At 34.4% G+C, this 16,594-nt stretch overlaps 1 protein-coding gene across 12 annotated transcripts in view; it reads right to left on the reverse strand.

Moving 5' to 3' along the window:
- Nucleotides 1-1,218: 1,218 nt before the first annotated feature.
- Nucleotides 1,219-16,594, reverse strand: part of RFX3 (regulatory factor X3) — a 358,977-nt gene continuing 343,601 nt past the window's right edge. For all 12 annotated transcript variants that reach the window (XM_074197449.1, XM_074197448.1, XM_074197442.1 and 9 more), the window contains 2 exons: nucleotides 8,735-8,777; nucleotides 1,219-7,422 (listed from right to left, as the gene is read on the reverse strand). In XM_074197449.1, coding sequence (XP_074053550.1) covers nucleotides 7,184-7,422; nucleotides 8,735-8,777 — 282 coding nt within the window. In that variant the 3' untranslated portion in view covers nucleotides 1,219-7,183. The remainder of the gene's footprint in view (nucleotides 7,423-8,734; nucleotides 8,778-16,594) is intronic.

Here is a 16,594-nt window from a genome sequence, read left to right on the forward strand (position 1 = left end):
TGGTTAAAACCTTCATTAATTAAATTTCCAATGGTAAAAGTTGTGTTGTGTTTGTTGTTATTATATACTCCAGCATTTGGTTCAATAAATGACTTTCTTCCATAATATAAGAGGATCAAACAAAATCTTTTCCACAAAAGTTTCCTCTCCTTTTCTCCCTCTCCTTCCCTCTCCCTTCCCTCTTTTACTTCCCCCTCTCTTTTTTCCCTCCCTGTCACCTTCTTTGTTTCCTTAAGGTCCCTTAGGTCCTCTTTGCTTTTAAATAAACGACTCTGAGATCATGAGACTTGATTGTCACTTACATTTCTTGGTAATCAGATGCTATAAAGTGAAGACAATAATACCATGCCAAAAGAGGACATTTTCACATATATTTTTAACAAGGAAACAAATTTATTGATTTTAAAAGACAAGACACAATTTTGTTTTGAAAAACACAAGAAAGCTAGCCTGAGTTCAAGTCTGAAATATTCAGAAAAATCCTACTAATATCTTTAGTATGTTCCAGTCATTTGTTTAAACAACACACTAAAAGTTAATATATATTTTTATAATTATAAAAGTTCCCCAGTTATTGTACAGTACACAATACAAATCGCCCACAAACTATTATTTAGCTCCTGCCAATTTTGAGAGGACATGATATACTAAAAGATTTAGCATTTCTCACAAAAATCACATCAGGAAATACGTATTTACAAAATCAAATACATTATACAAAAAAACCATCACATGTTATTCTGTAAAGATGTTTTTTAAATAATTAAAAAGTATATTCAACTGTAATCCAAAAACTGGAAAAGAACATTACATTATCTCACACATACAATCTCTACAAAAAGTTGCTTACCTCATTTACATAATCTATTCAGTCGATTGTAAAAGAAATGTTCAAATATCTCCTAGTGTAGCTATGTTCCTGTGCTTGTGTGACTGAATAATGTAATCTGCCACTTACTAAGTGAAATTGAAATGATGGCACTGAAAAAAAAATACAGCATTTAAAAAAAACACAATGAAAGAAGTCACCTAGAAGGTACGAAAGCCCTGAGTGATAGTAGAATTACTGATTGGTAAGCACTACAATTAACCTAATTAAAAGTTTACCACCTCAGGCACAAATTTCCGTGTTTTCTAAAGGCACTCACTTAAAGTTTCTGTAACCATTCTTGATGGTTGCTACTATAGGTCCAAATTGATGATGGAGATGAGTGGAGAAAAAAAAAATTTGCTTTGGTACAAAAGATGCTTTTTAAACGAGAAAATTCTATATCTCTTTATTGGGTATTTAAAATTGTGTCCAGCAAGTTAAAAGAAGGCAATCACTACTCAAAAATATTAATTTCTCACAGGAAAAAATTTACTTGGTATCAACAGTCAGTGGGGAGCTTTGTTCTCCCCAAGAATCATAATTCCTCTAACCAAGATTTATTGGTGAACTAGATAAACAATTCTTACCAAAGATTTCATTACTCAGGGCTTCCAATCCCAACACCATAATTTATTTGAAAAAAGAAAGGAAAGTGGGAAAAGAATCAAACGGAACCAAAGAAAAGAACAGACAAAACACCTTTTGAAAATAAGGCATATCAGAGTTTACTTCAAATGAAAACTAGGCAGTCACTTTGTAAGTGGCTTTTACTATTTTAAGTAAAATTGGTAAACTAAACTCAGGTCTACTGGCACATAAAATCACTAGCAGCAATGATCAAGGCATGCAAACTGAGAAGCATTTACAGTAAATCATTATGAAGAATTTTTTTTTTGTTAAAAAAAGAGAGTTAAATTAAAACCCTTTGAGTATTGCATTTGTTTTAAACTAATTTTAACATGTGAATAATTTGCGTGGTTTGACTTTCTAAACTGCCTAAAAAAATCCTCATTGCATCCAGCATACTTGCTCTATACTAGTGATGTCATTTTGCTGGACATCTTACTAGGACACATTCTTCTCTGCACCCTGCCAGGCCAAAATCTCTATAGGCAACCTCATTCTTAGGCCTGATGGGTACAGGGGACAGAAGGGACCAAGTGCACCAAGAGTATCCCTTGAACAGAATCAGCTGCTGTGTAAGTAGACTGACATCTGCAGATGTCAGAAGTAGTATACATAGCATAGCATCTCTTGACAGATGAGCCTAAATTAAGTACCATAACTCTCCACCTTATCTACATATGATCTTTATAACAAAATACAAAAGAATCATAGCATGAATAAAATTATGTCCATTGAGGATGCATTCCCGAATGTTATTCTGTGAAAGATGTAGCGGTGACCCGCCTAACTGCCTGGCAATAGTTATCTTTTCTTTAATTACTAAAACTCTTTCATTCCTAAGGCTTCACAAAGACTTGTACATTGCAGTGCTAAGTAAATGAAACTTTAAAAAATAAGTCCAAAACTTCAAATTCATCTATTTTTGTATCCTATCTTTTCAAGGCAATCTAAGTACCTTCCATGTGTGGTTTTCAGCTATGACATAGGTGTACAGGCCCACAGATTTGTTTCCCCATTCCTAGATATTTACATGGTTATGAAAAAAGTGAAAGTTCTCATTTGTTGTAAACAGTATACATAGCTTGGATGGCAGTGACTATTTGGGAATAAATATCTTGAGCCCTCTTCCAGAAAATTATAAAATGTATAGAAAATGCAAGTATTTAGTCTGGAATCTCTCTCTCTCTCTCTCTCTCTCTCTCTCTCTCTCAACAGTATAATTAGACATTTGTATATAATAGAGTCTCTTTACCAGACTAGTCTAAATAAATGATCCAAAAGGCTTTTGTCCCCATTGTTTATCTTACAATGCTCAAAGGGTTAATACAAGGTATTAATTACATCAAATGGATTTTGCTAACACTAGAACTAAGCACTGAGTTATGCTCCTATCCCAGTTTTTGTCAAATCACCAAACTAGCAGAAACACTCAGATCCCACTCATTGACTTGTTCTAACTGTATACACAGAGGTTGTCCTATTCTGTAGAGACAAGGCCTAATTTTCAGAAAAATGACTGCATTTGCCAATTTAAGTTTTTTTTTCTACTTTCTGGAATGAATTTTGCCTATATTTTATAATTGGTAATTACCAAAACATTAAAATAATTCAAAGATTATTTTAATATAATATTTTTGGGAGAAGTTGATAATACAAAGGTCACTTGATTGATTTAACCACTTCATCAAATTGCTCATGAAAGAGAATTGCCAACCCCTTTCACTTGTGTCCACATTTTGAGGACCAAATGTCACAGTGACCAACTTTTTTTTTTCACTCAAATCATCAAGAGCATAGCATTTCAGATATTTTAAATATATCATCTGAAGAGAAAGGAAACGTGCCCTAGTCACACCTTGTAGGGACTGGGCTTGGGGGAAAGCATTCATGGTTACCATCTACAGACCATATACATTCCTGAAGGACATTTACAGCACTAGACAAGAACATGTTTATTTTCCCTCATTCATGAATCCAAGGTGGGCATGCTGCACACGACTCACTTTATACATGCCGCATTTTCTCAAAGTTCAACATCTAGCAAGAGGGACTTGAGCTGTGTGGTGCAGTACAAGAATAAGCAGAAAAAGGAAAACAGGTTGAAAGGGCAATAAGATCAATATAGCAACTCCACATTTAGCTTTGTTGATGATACAAGGTATCCACAGAAAACTTTTGAAAATTGTGCCCTTACCAGGGAGAAACAATTTGCCAATTTAAACACCCCCTCCCCTATCTCCTAATCACCCCCCTCCCACACTGTTCACTGTTTTTCTTGAAATCTAAAATTTTGAGTTTTATAGTTTTCAAACTCAAATAAAATTCATTATAAGAAATCTTGAGGGCTAGAAATGCTTTTTTATTAATCCCCACATTAGTGAATTCTCCCTCAGTATATTCACATAGCTCATAAGGTTCTTTTGGATTATAATATATATCATTATAGATCATGAAATTATAAGCAGCTTATAAATCTATAGATTGTAGATTGTTAGTGTTAGATTGTAACCCCAGGTCAAATGGAAAGAAATCCTTTCTTTAAATCTGAACTCCATGCACAAATTATATGACTCTATTGACTGAAATCTAGTGTGTCCAAAGTCTTTTAGAAAAGTACCAGTAGCAACAAATGATAAAAACAAGGATAAGACTTTCAAAGAATGCAGTGAATATGGAATTGCTCCAATTTCTTTGGACATAGGAGTGGTTATAATTTGGCTTTCAAATGAATGCTGTAAGTCAAATTGGACTTGAGCATTCTATGTAAGGAATCTATAGCCCATTGTGGAGTCCAAACCATTGAGGAGGGCACAAAGGGAAATGCTGGTGCATGTGTGTACACATTCTTCACCATTAAAGATTTCTGGCACTCAACCCTTTAATCTTGTTCACATTGTGGATCAGAAAGCAGTTAATTGGATTACATTGGAAAATGACTTCATTTTTCTAGACTCTACCATGTTTTTCTTTAGAAAACAGTGAACAATGAGGGGAAGAGGTGAATCATGGAGGGTTCCAAAGACCCTACACATCTCATCTCCACCTAAATTTGCATGTTGCAACCAGAGGCCTCTAATGGTACAAATTCACCATTGAAATGAAAAGGGAGGATGACAAGAAAAACAATGCATTTAAAGTTTGTTGACACATTGGAGAAAAGTCATAACTACATTTGGTCTAGTACAGAATATCAGTACTAAAGGAAAACAGACAGCTCACAAACAAAAACAAAAATTGTTGATGTTGAAAATGAAAGTGTTTTTTTTGCCATTTTAATATTAATTTCACTTTATTTTACTTGTAAACATTTCATAATGCACAACAAAGTGGATAAATGTTTATTGAAGCTTAGCTTAAGTTTTTTGGTGAGGGGGTGGTGCAAGCATATTGATATTTAGAAGGGAATAAAAGGATGATCATTTAAATGCTATTAAGATTTTTTTTTAAAAAAGCCATGGTTCTAGTGAAGACTCCAAAAATATGCCTGATTTGTATAGCATAACAAATGAATCAATTTTAAAACTTTTTACATTTATAATATTTGAAATTTAAGTAGGAAAATTTAGTTGATATTGTTTTTTTGATGCGCCTAAGAAAATTAAGCAATAAATATACCATTCATTGCTTGAGCAGTTAAGTCATTTGGTATAGTAAACATGACAGATTGGCTCCTCCCTACCCCCCCAGACAAACTGGGTAAGTTCAACCATCTAATTTTATATAGGCCTTATTAGGAATCTGCAAATTCTTGTGCTTTCCCTCGTTTTTGGCTTGTTTTGTTTTTGTTTTTTGCTTATTCATTTTTCACTATGTAAATGGGTGTGCCCACATTTAGAACAAACAAAAAAGAATGAACCATTTAACACAATGGCGCTATTTCACATTGATAATAATGGGATAGGCTCACCTTCCAACATGATGGCAGATGGTTACCCCTTTGCACTCACACATGAGCTCCCACATGTGTGCACGCAAACACAAGTATACACATAGACACACACAAATACATTAAAAGATGCACTGTGATAAATACCTGCTCATTTTGTTTACTTTCTAAAATTAAAATGAGACAAGGAGGGCTTAGAAAATATGTCATGTTGCTTGGAGGTCCGGGAATCCTACTTTGAATGACACAAGTTGGTATTAAAACTAGCCTGCTACCCCAATAACCCTAAGCAAATCTGATTTGTAAGAAAGTGAAATTCAGTTCTAAATAAGAAAAACTAGGTTTACCATCACTTGGAGAGAGGTCTTTGAACCTCTCTTTCTCCAACCCCCATTCCACCCTAAATTTCCTTTGAAGAATATGTAACCTGCCCTTACTTCGGGGGAATCAGAAAATGACAGGCACACCTTACTTATTAAATGGATTTCAGAGTTACTCATATTAACAAAAAGTACTAAACCTTAGCTTCAGTTCTGTTTTTAAGGCACCATGTAATAGCCGAGGTACAATGATCCCTGATGTACATTCTTAAATGGCAATGGTCCATCTAGCCACCTACTCCAATCCTACCGAGTCGGGAATATGTAAAAGTGAGGTGTGCCAGTTACACTGCCTTCGTTTTCTTCTTAAAATTTAAATCCACTTACTTTAGGAACCAGGAAATATCTTTTTTTTTGAAGGAAATAATGATGCAGGTTGCTACATTCTTGCATTCTATAAATTATCTTTTAGAATAGCAGCACATTGAACTACTATTAGGAAAAAAAAGACCTGGAATAGAAGAAAGTCATCCAGACGGAATGGTTTCCTGTATGTCCGGCTGAGCATAAGTAGCATGTACATTTAAAATTAAAAAAAAATCATCACTTATTTTCATTTTCGTATTCTAACTACAACAGCTCCACTTAACAGCAGAAAGCATCTGTGTGCAGTGGTCCCAAAGACAGACTCAGTAGTATTCAAACAGAGGGATTGGTACTCAAATAAATATCTATAACGATGTTTAACGGAAGCTTGCGTTTGTTAACGTGGTTTGATAATTATGCATACATATTATGTACACATCAACATAATCTCTGATAATTCTGTCATTTTTTTCTATGCTGATAAATGCACAACTCAATGTTTTTTCCTTAGAGAAAAATAGGTGACCTTCCCAACTCTCTAGAATTATAATAAAAACACTCTGTATTCTCCCTCCACACTTAAAAATATTATCAAAATAGTGTCTTATGGTTCTGTCCAATGAAAAGCACCTTTCAGAAGCAAATTTGATGCATCTGCTGTCAAATGAGTATTATGACTCCAGTGTAAATCAAAGGAATTAATTTCTTTTGATATTTCACAGAAGTGCACCTAATTTAAAAACTTACATATGAAATCATACACCATGACTAACAATTAACATTAACATACTTTATAAACTATGAAAAAATGTAAATTATTTTTTAATTATAAGAAGACAAAAACATTGACATCAAGCTTTGCAAAAAATCCTTCTTGACACCTGAAACTAAGAAAACTCTTCATATTGCGAGGCAAATGATTTGTTTACAAAAAAAATTAAACAGACCTGGCAAAAATACATACACCCATTCCATTTCACAACTCTGAAAAAAGGTAATGTTCAGCACAGATAGAATTTGACAACAGTCGACCTTCAGGCTTATTCTTTTGTGAACTTAAGCCCAACATCACCAGGGTTAAATATCATCTGGAAAAATAAGCTTTAAAATTTGTTAGACTGCAGTATAGGTGTTTCCAGTGGCACTGCACTGTCTGATAGTCTGAGTACTTGTGACAATGTGCTCATTATGAATGGGATTCAGAAGGTTCTGCTGTACCCCACTCTCAAGAACTGGCTGTAGGCAGCCCACCTGAAATGCCTGGTTCAGCTCTGTTTTCTCCCTTTTGGCTTGAGGTTCTGCAGAATCATCCAGTTCTTCATCTATTTCACTTTCAACTTCACTGCCTTCATCTGTACAAATAAAAAAAATGAAGAATAGGGCCAAAAGGGGCTAAAACAGTCTATCTGTCTTTGGATTATAACTTGAAGTATCCCTTAAAAAATTAGAAATGTTTCAATAGCTGCAATGAGAAAATGATTTTCTTGGCTCCCCATTTGGAGGAACCAAATCAATGACTTTTCTTCTAGAGGTTTTGCCTTAGTTACTGTTATATAGGTCTTTTAATGTCCCTTTAAAATATTATAGAGAAATTAACTTAAATCATTTTCTATGTGCAACAACCTGTTTCCTAAAGGTCTGATAGAATCATGTTAAAATAAACATTCAAGATATCCTCTAAGGGAAGAAGATAACACAAAAGGGTCACATTTGGGGTATGAGGTGAATACAGGAGAATCAATCCTGTCCATTCTACTTTGGTAATTGTAGATAGGGGTGAGATGGGAGATGTAGGCTGGGCTATGGCATTAATACAAGTCTCAGAGCTTCTGTTATATTTTATAAACACCATTTCCTGAAGTCACCTCATTTCTTTTGGAATGCTTCCTTGAGTTTTGGTAGTATAGTATCTCCTCAAACTGAGACCCATGGTCATTACCCCAGTTTACCATACTCTATAGATGGTCATAAATTTTGTGGGCAATTACTCTAGTATCTACATCTATGGCCATCTCTTGGTAGTAAACTGGGATGAGCAGTCTGGGCCTCAGTTTTGGGGTAGATACTATACTAGACGTAATTCAGGGAAGAAGCCCATTAGAAACAAGATATTCTTGTTCATTAATATTATGGTAAAATTGGGGAACACTGTATTTCTATATTAGAAAACTTTTTTAGGAATAAGTTTTAGAGTAATGTATTGATGTAGAACTTTCCTCATTGAAATTTTCAAGTAAAATTGTGTGTGTGTGTGTGTGTGTGTGTGTGTGTGTGTGTGTGTGTGTGTGTGTGTATGTAGTTAGAAGGATGAAAGAGAAGCTCAGAAACATATCTATGAAAAGGCAACAAGTTATTGGGTAAAGAGCTACATTTTGAATTGGAAATTATATATCCTCCCTATATCTATTTCTTCAACTATAAAATGGAGTGATTATACCAGAAGGATCTTGAAGTTCCTTTATAATTCTAAACTCAGTAAATCCAAGATCCTTCTAAAGGAGAACATCCTAGCCTGTATAGTTCAATTCTTTAAAAAATATAAGGCAGTATAGACAAATTGTAGATAAATCTGTATCTGTATATTTATATATTTTATACACATATATATATTCTAGAAGAATAACTTGACCAAGAAAACAGTTGCATAATATTTAAAATATTTACCTTTATCCATATTTCCAGGGGACACAGCATTTAAATCACCAAACTGCAAAACAATGGCCATTTATATAACAGTCAGAACAAAATAGAACAAGAAGTAAAAGGTATATTCTATATCATCTTTTAAAAAGTGTTAAAGTTGTGATCTATTTGTTATTTAAAAGTTCTTTATTGAATTGCTAAATTTACAAATAAATATTCATTTGGTTGTGTTAACCATTTTTGTAATAAGGTAAAAACAATTCAAAAAAATTTTGCTGGCCCATTTTATGTGTTAAAGAAACCACATATAAATAGAATCCATGAAATAAAATTCTATAGACTGAAATGGAATTTTTATTGAATTTGGCAAAGACAGACCTGAGTAAGTTGTTTCAGCTAAAAATAAGCAAGCAACCTTAACCCCATACCTTAATTAACCACTGCAAAATCTCTCTACATTAGAGATAGGCAATATAATGGAACACAAATTTTTCAAGCTTTTTTTCTTATAAAAAATGAAAAAAACAATCAGGGGTTAACATAGCTAGAACAGGGGTTCTCAAATAGCTTTCAGGGAGTCTGTGAACCTGAATGGGAAAATTATATCTTTCTTTTCGCTAACCTATAACCTGTTTTGTATCACTATGCAGAGGTCTAAAGGTATCACTAGACTACTCAAGAGGTCAAAGATACCCAAGAAACGTTAAGAATCTCTGATTAAAAGTTTGTAAAGATATTAATTTGAATCTCTTTTCCATTATGGAAATCTTTTACTATGATTTATATAAAGAAATACTTTTTTCAAAGTGCTTGTAACATCACCAATGGAAGCACAAGAATTTGAAACAATGGTCAAAACATACAACACTATGCATGATAATATTTTCAGTAATATATATATATATATATGTATGTATGTATGTATGTATGTATTGGCTATGTGCCTTCTATCTGCAAAGCATTGACTTTATACTGGGAACAAAAAAAGTGGAAAATGACACATCTTACATCATATCCTGAACAATCCTTCTTAAGTGAGAAAACACACCTTGAAAGACTGGGAATAAAGATGGTTAAGAGAACAAGCAAGTAAGACCTGACACAGTAGGATGACCACAGAGAAAATCTTTGACTTGAAAGCTTTCACTTTTGAGTCATAAGAGACTTTTAAATTTGAAGATTTGTCATAACTAGAAGTCCAGATTTTCAGACCAAATTAAAGAGGGACAAAACAGGTTTGATGAAAATGTGGAGATTTATTCTCTAAAAGTTTCCATGATCTGGGGTGTGTGTGTGTGTGTGTGTGTGTGTGTGTGTGTGTGTGTGTGTGTGTGTTTATGTCTATTCCAGGGATGACTATAAAATAACAAGGCTAATTTTAAAACACCTATAATTTATGTTTTATTTAATTTTGGACATACAGCTCACACACTCATTCTCTGTAACTAATATACATTTGAACAAAGATCACTCAAGACATTTTTGGAACATTTCTCTTGAAATTGTCTTCAGAGTCAATTTGTAAATGACACAAGACAATTATAGTAATTTGTACTCAGTCATACCTGGGTCTTTATCCAAGGTGATACCACCTCACTTGATTATCTATTGAACGCAACTAGGTGGCACAGTGGATAAAGCACTGGTCTTGGAGTCAGGAAGACAGGAGTTTGAATCTGGCCTCAGACACTTGACACTAGCTGTGTGATCTTAGGAAAGTCACTTAACCCTGATTGCGTCATGTCCAGGGCCATCTCTAGTTGTCCTGATTCTATCTGACCACTTGACCTAGGAGTCTCTGGAGGAGAAAGTGAGGCTGGTCATGTCAAGAATAGCCTGCTAGATGTTACCCATTCATGATCTTCCACTTTCCAACTCTGTGCCTTTTCCAGGTAGTTTGCCAGGACTGGAATGTACTCCTTCCTAAACTCTACTTCACAGAATCCTTAGATTCCTTCAAAGCACAGTTCAGATCCCACCAACCACCTACACCCTTTATTAATTCTCCTATTAGCACTTTTTTTGCTCCTGAAATTATTCTGTATTTACTTGTGTACATGCCACATCCACTCAGTAGAATATAAATTCTTAGAGGGCAAAAACTGCACTACAATATTTTCCTTTGATTCTCTACCACACAGTACAATGGCAAATATAATATTTGTTAGATGGATTTGAATCCTAAGGAGATGAGAATTTGCCACTAAGTGTATCTGAAAGAATATGCTTCAAACTCTCTAGACTGCTAAAATGGAGCACTTGGAGCCATGGAGGCTATAGCATTCATTCACCTACAAGAGTCCTGGAAATTATATATTTTTAAAAAATCAGTAATATTATTTCAGAGCCACAACTGGTTTATCTAAAATAATCAGAAAGATTTAATTGTGGTTGTAAGGTTTTCCTGTTCACTGGGGTCACATATTGTGATGATAACAACAAACTAAAACTTAACAGTAGCCTATAGAAAGTTTGAATTATGGGTAGCCCCAGTTCCTTAACCTTGAGCAGACAAGATTAACAAACATATAAAAGGGAGAGATTGTTTATCTCTAGGGCCAGTTTCTATTGCATATCAAATCTCTGGAAGATTATAGGCAGAAAAATTCCAAAATAGGGAGAATGATTTAAAGACTACTTGGCATTGATGTTTCTTTCAATGAAAGGATATTTTTGATGGGTTATTCAGATATTCACTTAAGCTCATAATTGAAATGGGTTTCAGATTCTTAACCAAGAACCACCCCCCCCATAACCTCCCTGACAAGTGATCATTCAGCTTCTATTTACCACTACCTGCTTGACCTTAGACAAGTCACTTTACCTTTATGGGCCTCAGTTTTCCCACCTGAAAAATGAAGGGGGTCTAGTTAGATAATGTCTCTAAGTTCTCTTTCAGCTCTATGATCCTAAAAAATGCCAGTAATGAGGGAACTCATTCCTTTCTGAAGCAGATTATGTTCCTTTCAACATACCACACTGCTACAAAGATGAATCTACATATGGCTTGCTATATTCTCTTTAGACATTTTATTGATTCTATGGGTGGAGGGACTCTTGGCATGTTTATCAGTTTTAAAGAGAAGATGAAACCAGGAGGGATAATTAATAGATGAGATGGCTGAATCAGGATTCAAAAGGATCCTATCCTGACTAAGCTAGTGAAATGGGCTGGTACTAATATCACAGAATTTATTAGAGCTCAACATAAAGCCTTTCACTTTGCTTCATGGATCATGAAACCATGTTATGGTTTCATTCTTCCATGACAGAAATCAGGATTCAAAATGATAATGACAGGGCTAGAATGAAGAGATGAATCTAATAAGGTGAAATAAGGTGAAAAAAATTTAAGGTTTGTACTTGCGTTCAAAAAATTAACTACATAAATAACAAGATTGGGAAGGTAAGAGCTAGAAAATAGCTATGAAAATTATGTGGAGTACACCCTCAATAGGAGACAATATTGGAAAAAAAGAAAAGGAATGCACTGTTAGATGGCATAAACAGAAACATAGTATGAGGGAGATAATGGTCCTGGTACTACATATTAGAAAGGATATTGACATGCTAGAGAGTATCAAAAAAATGATGAGGATGGTTGAGAGGACTCAGTATCAGATTCAAATCCCCATGGAAAGGGAGCATGTAATATTGACTACTACAGAATGCTATAGAATTTTATTTAAATTTGATGTTTATTTAGAATGTTATTACAGTTTTTTTCTGGGAACTCTTCAGAAGCCTGCATCCTCTTTTCTAGGCATTTGAACAATAAGCAATTGGTATAGCCATAAAAAAGTATATAGCTACTTTTTCTTTAAAAAGACCACAGAACTAGAAAAATATGGATTTGTATATACAACAATTATATATGATCAGTTAGAAGAACTTTTGAAGTTGATGATGGGCATTGTGTTATTGCCACTAAATGTTTCAGGATGATATAATACTTTAGAAGAAATCTGACATCTTATTTTCATAAATATTATGATAAACCTTCCTTATATTTATTTCATTTTTTCCCAGATTGTCCTATTTATTATTATTATTACTACTACTGCACACACTGTACATATACATACACATATACACTCTTCCCCCTTTATAGATTATTTTCCTTTCATTGTTATAGATTATACACATTCCTAATCTCCTCCTGGAATCTACCAAGAGTATGTGAAACTAGCATAAAGGAGGTAGGAATGTATAGATTCGTATTTATTGTATACTTGTTCACCCCATCTATGTTGAGGAAATAGGGTACCTCTTGAGGTCTCAGTTTCCTCATCTGTAAAAAAGGAAAAGTAATTCCTGAAGAACTTATCTTTCTACATACAAATATATGTGTATGTATATTCATATATATATGGATATGCATATATGTATGTATGTGTATATGTGTGTGTGTGTGTGTGTGTGTGTGTCTTTTTTTAGAGATCATTCATCCTTTCTGAGCTGAGGTATTGCTGTAAAAGTTAGTGAAGTATTGCAGTAAAAACATTGGATAGGTAAATGAGGAGGCTTTAGCTCTAGTTCCAGTTCTGCCATGTAGAAATTGTATTGTTGTGGATAAGTCACTTAACTTCTTGGACCCTTAATTTCCCCATACACAAAACAAGTGAACTGAGCTAGGTCTCTAATTTTAAAAACCTTCTGAATCTCTGATTTATGCTTATTACTTTCAGTGAAAAAAATCAAGTTTTATTTTTTTAAATAAATATGTCTACGGATTCTCTGAATTAATTTCTGGCTTTTAATCATGACAGAACACTTTTTATACTTTAATTTTAGCTATTAATTTCTTTGTATTTTGATATTCCATCCTTTCTATCCTCATCCTTTCCATAAGTACTTTATTATATATTTCTTTCATTCTAGCTTGTTAAAGATTTAATTCAAGCCTAGCTATGAATGTCTGGTTAAGATCTAATTTATGTTTATGTTCCTTCTCTAATGTTTCCATTTTCTTTTCTAATTGACTTATTTTCTCCATTCTTTTCTGGTTGTTTGTGTTTTGCAAAGCACTGAATTAGTTTGCCTCTGATTACCACTTTGGCTATAGCCCAAAGAATACTGTTGAATTCCTTGTAATTCTGTGATTTATTTGTCTGAATGTTAAAAAAAAACACCAACCCAACTCAAACTGTCTACAGGCTATTCCTCCATAGTGTCATCAAATCCTTCATAAGACTTTATTTCATTTGTTAGGTTATCATTAATTAACATTTCCATATTGCCATGATCTAAAAAAAACTAGTGAGTCTAATTTCACATTATGTTATTTAAATTAAATTATATTCTAGTCAATTCAACTGACAAGAAAAGGAGCTGTTCTTGTCTTTAAGAACAGGGGCTGTGAGGATGGGGGAGGAGGAGTTAGACAGTATATGCACCAGTAAGTACAGTACAAGGTAATTTGAAGAAGAAGAGCAGGTGGACCTGAAATGAACTGAAACTCAAAGGGAGCACATTCCAGATATGAAGACCAGTCTACATAAATGTACAGAGGCAGGAGGTAAAACGATGAATTAATGGAACAATTAGAAGTGTAGTTTTGGCTACAACCAATGAGTATATGAAAAAGAGGAATAGAAAATGAGATGGAAAGATCAGATTGCAGAGGGACTTAAATGCTAGGTTGAAGAATTGGTTTTCTCTGTTAGAGGTAAGATAAATATACCCAAACACAAACACAGAGAAACACTCATGTAAAAATCAGAACTTTGATTAACAGTGACCATCTCAGTCCTGAGGAACAAAGGATGAAAGATGCTTTTCTCCTTTTGAGAGGTAGGTGAAGGTGAAGGTTAATGAAGTCAGATGTGAAGGTCAGATGTGATTATTTGGGGGGGTAATTTTGCTTAAATATTTTTCTTTATTACAAGGTAGGGTTCAGTGTAAGGGTAATGACTATAGAGTAAAACAAACAAACAAAAATCAGGACAGAAAGATCACTGGTAACCTTGGAGAGAATAGTGTCAGAAGAGTAGGTATCAAGGTATCATCAAACCTAGTTAGATAGCAAGGTAGCAGAGAAACCTAATCTGGAACAGAAATAATGACAAAGTCATTGTATAGAGAGTACACAGTACTTTAAATGTTGCTTTTAACAACTCATTTGCTGTATTATAATTTTGTAACTTTGCTCCAAAGATACTTTAGAGACAACTAACTGGTGGAGCATTAATTAGGTCTAGAGTTAGGAAGTTCTAATCGGAGTTCTGATCTGGTCTCAGACACTTACTAGCTGAATGACCCTGAAGTCTAGTCACTTAAACTCTACCTTAGTTTATTGAACCATAAAAACAGATATACTACCACCCACCTCTCTCAGGATTGTTGTAAGGATCAAATGAGATAATATTTGTAAAGTGTTTAGCACAAGTTGGAATTCCCTAGACCAATGAAATCAGAGGTTTGGAAGCTTCTCTCCACGAAATACATTTTTATATCTATCTACTAATGTCGTAGATCCTTATTATCAGATTATAAACTGTTAGGGGAGGGGACCATGGCTTATCTAAAGACTGAGTCTTTCTTAATGTCATGTTTAGTGTTCTATATGCAGAGGTGCTTACTTAATACAAAGAAATTCAGAACTTTCTGGTTATCTTTGATTTTTCAGAACCACAGTTTCCACAGAAGTAAGTAATGATCAACACCCCAGCTTTGTCCAGTTATATAATTTTTGATCATTTAAAACAAACACCAAACACTAAAATAGCTTCAATTCAGGAATGTCTGAAGTTTCACATGTCATGCATTTTGATAGATTCTATTGCTAATCTTCATGATCAAGGAAGAAGCAGGCAATAGCAATTTTATTCCTAATTTGGCTGAATGGTGAAAATAGATGTTTGAGATGGGAAAGACAACCAAAGAAAGACAGCTCCTCAGTTTAATTCCCCAGAGCTATGTTAGTCAGCCACAATCAGCTCTCACTTGGCTCTAATTCCTTTCCTTTCAAACACAATTAGCTATTATAGCTAGAAAGAGGATAAAGGCCAGTTTGGGAGAACCAGCCCAAAGACCTGGGGCTAACCTTGATTTTGCATATTGGCTAAAGGCAGAATGGGGGTAGGGAGGGAAGTCAGCTGCCTCTTCACAGCAAGTTGCAGCAACTGTTTTCCTGCCATCACATACCAATTGCCTGGCTTGATAGCACTTACTTATGATTCTGCTAACTATGACCATTTCACCTGGTTAAATTCCTATAGTATAAAAGCACCATCAAGCCCCCATTTAGAACATTCTGAAAAATATAAATTCCTTTCCATTAATCCAGATACCTTCAGCATGCATAGAATATTTGTCTGTGTATTGATGGCAGCAGAAGTAAAATAAGAAAGAACATTTTTTAAGGTCACCACTTAACCAAGGACTATTTCCCTCACTTTGCCAGGTGTCCTCAATGAATAAAGCCAACTTCAAAGCTACCTGTTTCCACTTTAGTTTACCCTCCAGGACAGTGGGAGTCTACATGGTAAAACAGTCACTAGGTGGAGCTGTCATTCCTTTGTCTAAGACCTGGGAACTTCAAAACTGAGTACCCTCCTTAGGTGATTGATGTAGGTAACTAGAAAGCTAAGAGGAGGGACTAGACGAGCTTCCCAACTACTTTCTTGACTTTCAGGGACAAAAAGGACTTTGTCTTGTGAACTGGGCATTCTTTTGGTTCCCTTAAATAATGAGAACGATTTAAGTTGTAGTTTTTCTTCTCTTGACTCTTGGCCTCCATCACTTTTTGAGAACAATGGATCATACAGAGCATCCAATCCAACCCTGTTATTTTATAGATAAGGCAACTTTGATCCAAAGAGGGTGATTTTCTCAAATTGCAAATTTCAGTATTCAAATTCAGATGTCTGCCTCTGAATC

This window comes from Macrotis lagotis, chromosome 8, assembly GCF_037893015.1.
Source record: "Macrotis lagotis isolate mMagLag1 chromosome 8, bilby.v1.9.chrom.fasta, whole genome shotgun sequence".
Classification (NCBI taxonomy): Eukaryota; Metazoa; Chordata; class Mammalia; order Peramelemorphia; family Peramelidae; genus Macrotis; species Macrotis lagotis.